Raw genomic sequence first — 9,117 nt, 5'->3', positions numbered from 1 at the left:
AGACCAGAGGATGTACATTGGTACAGATAGCAACTGGAAACACAGGTAATCCAGGACAGATGACTCCTTCAGGACCAATGGTGAGAATGGCGATGCCTGGAGGTTGGAGGGAATGTGAGGTAGAAAGGGGGAACCGACTAGAAGAATCTATGTATAGCCTCCTCCCTGGGGGATGGACAGCAGAGAAAGTAGGGAGGGAGAGGGAAATGAGCAGCCGATATTAAGGGCTCAAGTAGAAGGCAAATGTTTTGAGAATGATGATGGCAACAAATGTACATATGTGCTTGACACAATGGATGTATGTATGGATTGTTATAGGAATTGTACGAGCCACCAATAAAATGATTAAAAAGAAAATAAATCCTGTGTATCAGATGTTTACATTGCGATTCATAACAGTAGCAAAATTACAGTTATGAAGTAGTAACAAAAATAATTTTATGGCTGGGGGTCACCACAGCATGGGGAACTGTATTAAAGGGTCGCGGCATTAAGAAGGTTTGAACCATTGATCTAGAGAAAATAAGTCAAAGATTTCCAGATACAAAATATTGGAGTAAAGGGCCCTAGTGGCACACTGTGTGATTAGTTGCTAATTGAAAGGTCTGTGGTTTCAATCCTCCAGCCATTGGTAAAGGTTACAGCCTTACCAAACTCTGGTGGGCAGGGTACTTGGCCCTGTAGGGTTGCCAGAGTTGGAATCGATTGCTCAGTGGCAACAGCTTCAGTTTTACAGGTTTAAGTGTTGATGTCAGCAATTAAGTCCAAGTTTTCTAACTTTATTATAGAATCTTTGGTATGTAAATGATGCTGTTTTCATGGGGAATTAAACTGCGATGATTTGAGACTGTGAAGAAGATATATGTTGTTTACTTAGTATAATTCAATAAAAATTTCTTTGTTTCATTACAAATAAGTGTGTACTGTGTGTTAAGCTCTTTGGTTTTATCAGTGAACAAAAGACCAAACTCTTTACATGAGTTTATATTTTAGCCAAGGAAGAAGAAAAAACTGGAATTACTAAGTCAATTTGTTAGTATATTAGAAGCTCATATATTCTGTAGGGCAGGGATGAGGAACATATGGCCCACTAAATCATCAGTACCAGTTAACATCACACGCCTCACCAAAGAGAAGTAGTTTCAGCTATAACATTAGGGGTGATTAGGTTAATTAAATGTTTGACCAAAAGTAGCAGGTTAATTTCCCACCCCCACCCCCATTTTCTTCTGTTGGTTTGTTTATTCCCTTGTTAGGCGGCTAATTTTTAAGTGGACAATTTTGTATGGCCCTCAAATGATGTTATAAATAACCAAATGACCCTTGACAGACTAAGGTTCCCAGGCCTGCTGTAGGGGGAAAAATGTATAAGACAGGTGGGGCAGACTGGCCCAGAGAACATATAGAACCAAGAGCTCAAAAGCTAGATAGAACATGCTGGCATGTTTGAGGCGTGATAAAGAAAGAGATAATGTGCCTGAGGAGAGAAGAGTAGAAAGAAGGAAAGAGACCTGGAGGTTGAATTCAGGGAGTATGCATCATAATAGAGGGTGTGGTGGGTCTTTGTAAGATTTAGACCTTTATTCTGAGTAAAATGGGGGTGCCTTTGCAGGGTTTTGAACATTTTAATAAGTTATCCTTGATGTATTACAAGTTGATAGTTAAAAGAGGCAGTGAGAAACAAAGATCTCTGTTAGGTTATTGCAGTAATCTCGGAGAGACAAGTCTTATCAGATTGGTGGTAGTAGAAATGGTAAAAATGGTTGAATTCTAGGTATATTTTGAAGAGGCTGACAATAGCATTTGGTGACATAGTTTGGACGGGAAATAGGAAAGACAGGGAAGAACAAGGATGATCCCAAAGTTTCTTAGCTTGAGCATCTGGAAGGTGGAGTTGCCATCAAATGAGATGGGAAGGATTGCAGGATAGAATCAGTTTACGAGTATGACCAGGAGTTCAGTTTTGGATATGTTAACATTTGAGGTGTCATTGAGATATACAAGTGAAGCTGTTTAGACTTTAGTGATGAGGTCTGGGCTAGTGATAAAAATTTGGAATGTGTTTGTTAGAGAAGAGCTCTAAAGCTGTCCAATATTGAGAGATTGAAGAGAGAAGAAATCTTCAAGGAAACTGAGAAAGGGACAAGTGGTGAGGTGGAACATAAACATAGACAATATCACCTGGGAACTTAAGGGAAGAAAGTAAGCCACAAAGGAAGAAAGAATCGACTGTTAAGATTTTGCTGGATAGGTAGAGTGAACATTAGAATTGACAATCATATTTAGCAATGTGAATGCCCTTGGTTATGATGGGGTTTTCAGTGGAACATGGAAATGACCTGGTTAGCATTATTTACATGTCTTTTAAATGGGTTATTTTTCTAAGTTTCAGTATCTTCTTTGCCATGTTCAGGTGTGACGCCCAATTGGTGGTATGTCTGACAGTGGATCACAACTTGGTTCAATGGGTAGCCTGACCATGAAATCACAACTTCAGATCACTGGTAAGTCTTAGAAAAGGGCCCACTACTCTAATTAATTTTTGTCATTTCTAAGTTAGAAAAATGCTAAGAAAACCTTCCATGTCTATTGCATATAAGGTCCTGAAATTATCTAAATGACTAGATTAACCAAATTTAGTTATGTAAAATAACATTTTTATTTCGATATTCTTGGATATTTTACAAGTTTTTTAAAAATGATTTTTTGTTTTTGAGGAAAAACACTGGCCAATTTAATAGTTTCTATATGTACAACGCGGTGATTTTGATTATACAATTCTTCCCGCTGTATAACAGTTCTCACCTTCCTTTCCTAGGTGTTTCTCCTCCATCAACATGTGCTCCCTGTCCCTTGAACTTTCAGTCTAACCTATCAAGTTACTGGTGTCACTTTGATCCCTTATAGATAGATGTTAATGAGCACAGTGCCCCCAAGGAAGGCATTCTTTACAATTTAGATTGTTAAGTTTTAAGTTAACGACACCAGGGAAAGTTTAAGGTTTAAAGTTTACCTCAGGGTGTAGTAATTTTGATCATTCATCCAGTCTACCATGGCTCCAGAAAGTCTGGATTCCATGAAGATTTGAAATTCTGCTTTGTATTTTCTTCCTTTTTATCAGAATTCTTTGGTAAAATCTTTCATCGAGAAATTCAGTTATGGTAGCCCTCGTGGATATATGTGCTTCACCCTCCCCCCAATATGTTTGCCTGAACAATTGCTGCTATTGTTTTAAACAATTTTACTGAGGTAGAATTCACATACCATAAAATTCACCTGTTTAAAATATGGTTTTTAATATATTCACTTGTACAACATGTGTCATAGTCAATCTTCAAGCATTTTCATCATCCCAGAAAGAAACCTGTTCCCAATAGGAGTCATTCTCCCATTTCCCCCACCTGCCCCTAGTTCACAACTAATCTACTTTCTGTGTCTGTTGATTTGCCTGCTCTAGATAGCTTGCATAAGTAGAGTAATATAAGAGACCACTTGCATAAGTGTCCTCTTGTGTCTGGCTTCTTTAACTTGACATAATTTCAAGATTCACGTTATAATGTGTGCCGGTATTTCTTTTTAATTGCCAAATAATATGCCACATTTTATTAACTTATAATGTTTATTATTTGATGACATTTACATTGTTTCAATTCTGGATATTTTCAATAATGCTGTTATGAATATTTGCATACAAATTTTGTGAGGGATATGGTTTCAGTTCTCATGTATAATTGCTGGGTCATGTGGTATTATACTATGAATATATATGTATGTATGCTCATTAACATTTATTGTACATTAGATGAAGGTTTACACAGCATAATAGTTGTTACACAGATTGTTCCATGACATTAGTTGTAATGCCTACAATGTGTTAGTATGCTCCGTATTTCTTCCCTAGGCTCCCTGCTTCTGTTCATTTGGTTCCTTGTTCTTCCTTACCTGCTGATCTTTTGGTTTGGACAAACATTGCCTCTTTGGTCTTGGATAGTTGATTGTTCAAGTGAGCACATTCTTTATGGCTGTTGTTTACTTTATAGTCCCATCTATTTTTTTGTTTGAAAGATTGCCTTTGGAAGGCTCCAGTTTCAAGTTAGAAAGTTATTTTAAGGCAGTGGTCTTAGGGGGCTCCTCGAGTCTCATTCAGACTAGTAAACCTGGTATTTTAAACTAAAATTGTTTAACAATTTTTACCTATTCTACGTTGGGACCATCTTGGACAGAATTTAGGGTCAAAAGTTAAATGTAAATAATTCATAGTGCTATTGTTTAGGACAGGGGTCCTCAAACTTTTTAAACAGGGGGCCAGTTCACTGTCCCTCAGACCACTGGAAGGCCGGACTATAGTTTTTAAAAAAAACTACAGTTTAAAAAAGAACATATTCCTATGCACACTGCACATATCTTATTTTGAAGTGAAAAAACAAGGGCAAAAACACCAGGTGGGCTGCGTAAATGTCCTTGGCGGGCCGCATGTGGCCCACGGGCTGTAGTTTGAGGACCCCTGGTTTAAGAATTTGGCTGCAAGTTTTCACTTTACTAAATTCCTTATAAGCATATTACAGGAAAGGTAGCTTTATTTTTCTTTTTAGAGCTTCTATCAGTACACAAGTAATATTTATTCTCCATGATAGAAATCAGACTTGTTTATAGAATTGATATATTGCATTTAGCTTGCTCAAATCTGAGCTGCAAGCTGTTAGTCATGCAGATGGATCAAAGTAACTTACTGAGGGGTAGCTCCTTTTGGAATTCCTGTTGACATTAAAATGATAACTTTCTTGGGTATCTGAAAGTACCTGAATTGATCCAGTGTTGGGAAATTGTTTTTTTTAGCAGTTTTATTGACATATAATTCACATATCATATAATTAATGTGATCATATTAAAAAGAGTTGTTTCACGTAGCTGCTGTAGTCAAAAAAGAGCCCACAGCGAGGTTTTCCCTTGACGGTCGCTGTTCGGTTTGCTGTAACCGATCTGCAACATTTCAGGAAAAGACATTGCAAAAAAAAAAATAAATAAATAAAAAGAGTTGTATAATCATCATCACAATCAATTCTAGAACACTTTCTTCCTTCTATTAGAAGGGAAATTTAACTTCACAGTAGAATTTATCAGAAAGACACAAAAAATTTAGCAGCAATTCATAAATAATGGTGGCCTTTAAAAGTTTGTGGAAAAATGGAAGGAAATATAATGGCATTTCTCCATGAACTTTTTGATGCCCTTTCATATGCAGTAGAAAATAAATAGCATATATTGATAACATAGTGGATACTGTCATTTCATTAATAAAATAGAAACTATCTGAGAAAGATGAGGGACAGCAAGGTCACTTAGCATAAAATAGTTCACCAAGACAATACTCTACATCTGACTTTGGTGAATAATGGAGGAATGGGACCATAAAAGTTACAGCCATCTAGTTGCAACTATTAATCTTTCTCTGGAAGATTAATGAAAATCAAAAGACATATGGAAACATTTGGTTCAATGGACTAATAGAGCATGGGAACATCAGTCTCCATGACTTGAGACCAGAAGAATTAGATGGTGCCTAGCTACAACTGCCAACTGCTGTGAAATGGATTACATTAGAAGATTCTGGATAGCATGGGCGAAAAAAAGGTGGAAGTTTTTTTTCAAAATAGGAATATTCCAGTGGGAATCAAACCTTTCTGTGATAAACAAGTTCAGTGAAATTAAATGTCATACTACAGGACAAATTTTTTTAAAGGCTGGACAGGAGAAATTTTTAAAAGTTCAAATCTCAAAGTTTGGATCGCATGGAACTTTGTTACTATATGAGGGGGTACCCCCCAAAAAAAAGGGTGGGGGGGAAGCTCTGCTGGGCAGAACTTTCATAGTACACATTTGTCTGGCTAGGTGAGCATCAAACTACTCACTCTGAGTTGGTGTATCCAGTGGCGTTGCCTGGGGATGTTCTCTGGTCACAGTGAATGTTTTTGTAAAAGCAATTTCCCTGTAATGGCCGATTTAAGAGAACAGCTTGTGGCTATGAAATTTTATTTCCTGGTTGTGAGAAAATACCGCAGAAACTGTTGTGATGTTGAACACAGCTTCCAAGGACAGCACTATGGGAAAAACTCAAGTGTACGAATTGTTCTCTTGTTTTAAAAAAGGTGAAATGTCGACTGATGACAAACCTTGTTTTGGATGTCTGTCAAGTTCCCAAATGGACAAAAATGTCAGCTCCTAGTGCATTTGGAATTCATTCCACCAGGTCAGACCGTTAATCAGACTTTCTAGTTAGAGGATCTGAAAAGATTGCATAACAGTGTGCGACAAAAAAGGCCTGATTTGTGACTTTTGCTCATAAAACAACGTACCTGCTCATGCAGCCATCTTGATGCACCAGATTTTGGCAAAATACAGCATACCTCTCTTGCCCCCCACACTTTACTTAACTGATCTCTCACTGTGCGACTTCTTTTTGTTTCTGAGAATGAAGAGGGACATGACAGTAATTTGATTAAATAGATGAGGTGAAGAAAAAAACCGCCGGGCTGTCAGCCATCCAAACAGATGAGTTTGAAAACTGTTTCCAAAAATGAAATTGCAGACTTGACAAATGTATTAAGTATAATGGAGAGTACTTTGAAGATGATAAAGTTGTTTTGTAAAAAAAATTTTTAGATACATAGCTTGTAGTAGGATTCCAGGTTTTTTTTGGGTACCTCCTTGTAAGTCAGGTTACTTGCTGTTTTCCCCCTGTGATCAGTGGATTGCTGCAGTCAAGTCTCTCAGTAGTGATGCTTATCTTTGGTCTCATTAGATGCCTTAAAAAAAAAAAAATCAGATACTTATTGTGCCATGGGGAAAAAAACCAAAATGATTTCCAGGTCAGGATTAATGGCAAATTTATAATGAAGCTCTTGCAAGAAGTTTACAGGAATAGTGCCCTACATAAAACAACAATTTTTGGATGGATTGAGTATTTTAAGGAAGGTTGTAAAGACTTTAAAGATGAAGCACACCAGCCTATGCAACCACAAGGTGTCGAAGGGATCAGGTATAAGGCATCATCAGAACAAAAAAATCTTACCGTAGTGAATGATGGGGGGAGTGCAGAGTGGAGACCCAAAGCCCATTAGTAGGCCACTGGAGATCCCCTTGCAGAGGGGTCTCGGAGAGGAGATGAGCCAGACAGGATGCAATGTAACAACGATGAAAAATACAACTTGCCTCTAGTTCCTAAATGTTTCCTCCCCGCTCCCACTACCATGACTCGAATTCGACCTTGCAAGTCTGGCTAGACCAGAGGAGGTACACTGGTACAGATAGGAACTGAAAATACAGGGACCAGTGGTGTTAGTGGCGAAATGGGGAGGGTGGAGGGAGAGTGGGTGGGAAGTTGGGAACCGATTACAACGGACTATATGTGACCTCCTCCCTGGGGGATGGACAGCAGAAAAGTGGGTGGGGGGGAGACGCCGGACAGGGCAAGATATGACAAAATACCAATTTATAAACTATCCAGGGCTCATGAGGGAGGGGGGAGCGGGGAGGGAGGGGAAAAATGAGGACCTGATGTCGGGGGTTTGAGTGGAGAGAAAATGTTTTGAGAATGAAGTACAAATGCGCTTTACACAATTGATGTGTGTATGGATTGTGATAAGAGTTGTATGAGCCCCTAATAAAATGTTTTTTAAAAAAAGATGAACAAAAAGAGAGGTTGGCACAGTTCGGGTACTACTGTTTTGTTTTTGATTTTTTAATCTTTCAAGGTTGCAAGTCAATCACAGGATTACTAGGAAAATTTTTAAAAATTGAAAAGTGTTGGTGAGAAAAAGGCCAGGAAAGTTACACAGAAAACATTTTTCTCACCTTAATGCACCTGCTCATTCTGTAAGGGTAGCAAGGGCTGTCCTATGAAAATTTCATTGGGAGACCTTACCTCATCCACCACCCTACAGCCTTGATCTTGTTCCTTCAGGCTGCTTTTCGTTCCCCAACATCAGAGGACATTTAAAAGGAACATAATTCGACTCCTTAAGAATGGCAAACTTCCATTTTGATGTGATGTGAACCAGAGTGCAGTTTTGGGGGATAGGATTAGAGGTAGAAACATTTGTCTTCATAAGCATATAGGCGGAAGTGGGAGGATATATCCAGAAACAATAGCTTTGTGTTTTGATATTATAGTTTTAATAAAGGCTTCTCTAATTTTGTAGCAACATTAAAAAAAAAACCTCATATGTGGCTTCAAACCAAAGAAACTTGTTTTCTAACATCACTGATCATTTTCACAAACATAGCTAATGCTTCTCAGATCTAAATCACCAAGTACTATAGGAGTTACACTAGGGGATTAGAGGATGAAAGAAGTAAACACTCCCCCCCCCTCCCACCCTTTCAGAAGAGTGCACTTCAGAGGACAGCACTGGGGCTACAGCTTGGGGAGAGGGGCTCCTCTGATTAGAGCACACAGGAGAAACACAAAGGGAGGGAAGGATATACTGGCCCACCAGGGCCCAAGGATGATATTTCTGCTTGGAGCAGACAAAGCAGAGAGAGGACCTTAGGGCTGGCTCCTCCACAAGACACAATGGCCCTCACTAAACCATAGCGCTACAGGGGACAATACTGGAGACAGTGTGGGAGTTGTGCAGAATCTGACCCCATCACCCCAATCTGAAACACTAAGGGCATGCAACAGAGCAACAAGGGGAGTAAAGTGATGAAATCCTCGGGGAATACCAAAAATAGACTTTGGAGACAGAGTGTGGCACCCCATCATACTCAACTGGAAAATACTTATAAAGGCCAACAAATAGACCTTGAACTAGGAGACAGAGTGTGGCACCCCATCATACTCAACTGGAAAATACTTATAAAGGCCAACAAATAGACCTTGAACTACTTATAGGCCTTTCCATTTTTGTCAGTGGCTTTCTTTTTGTTGTTGTTTTGTTGGTATTGACTTCCTTTGTTGTTTTATTTGGCCTTGCTGGGCTTATGCGCTTATTCATCTGCATGTCTATCTAGATAGATAAGCGGGATAAATAATTTGGAGATGAAAAGAACAGGACCAATGGTTCTGGGGGGATAAGGGAGAAGGAGAGGTGGGAGAAAAGAAGGGAGAAGGGGCGC

At 38.8% G+C, this 9,117-nt stretch overlaps 1 protein-coding gene and 1 non-coding gene across 5 annotated transcripts in view; both read left to right on the top strand.

Moving 5' to 3' along the window:
* The window catches only part of ITCH (itchy E3 ubiquitin protein ligase), a 129,794-nt gene that overhangs the window by 43,962 nt on the left and 76,715 nt on the right, over positions 1-9,117 (top strand). For all 4 annotated transcript variants that reach the window (XM_045295594.1, XM_045295596.1, XM_045295597.1 and 1 more), the window contains one exon: positions 2,414-2,504. In XM_045295594.1, coding sequence (XP_045151529.1) covers positions 2,435-2,504 — 70 coding nt within the window. In that variant the 5' untranslated portion in view covers positions 2,414-2,434. The remainder of the gene's footprint in view (positions 1-2,413; positions 2,505-9,117) is intronic.
* LOC115871370 lies at positions 4,875-5,006 on the top strand. The gene has a single exon (XR_004047247.1). It is a non-coding gene; the product is annotated as a small nucleolar RNA SNORA16B/SNORA16A family (small nucleolar RNA).

Source organism: Echinops telfairi, unplaced genomic scaffold, assembly GCF_000313985.2.
Source record: "Echinops telfairi isolate 266 unplaced genomic scaffold, ASM31398v2 ScPeMD7_5592;HRSCAF=6446, whole genome shotgun sequence".
Lineage (NCBI taxonomy): Eukaryota > Metazoa > Chordata > Mammalia > Afrosoricida > Tenrecidae > Echinops > Echinops telfairi.
This window is presented reverse-complemented; position numbering and strand designations above follow the sequence as displayed.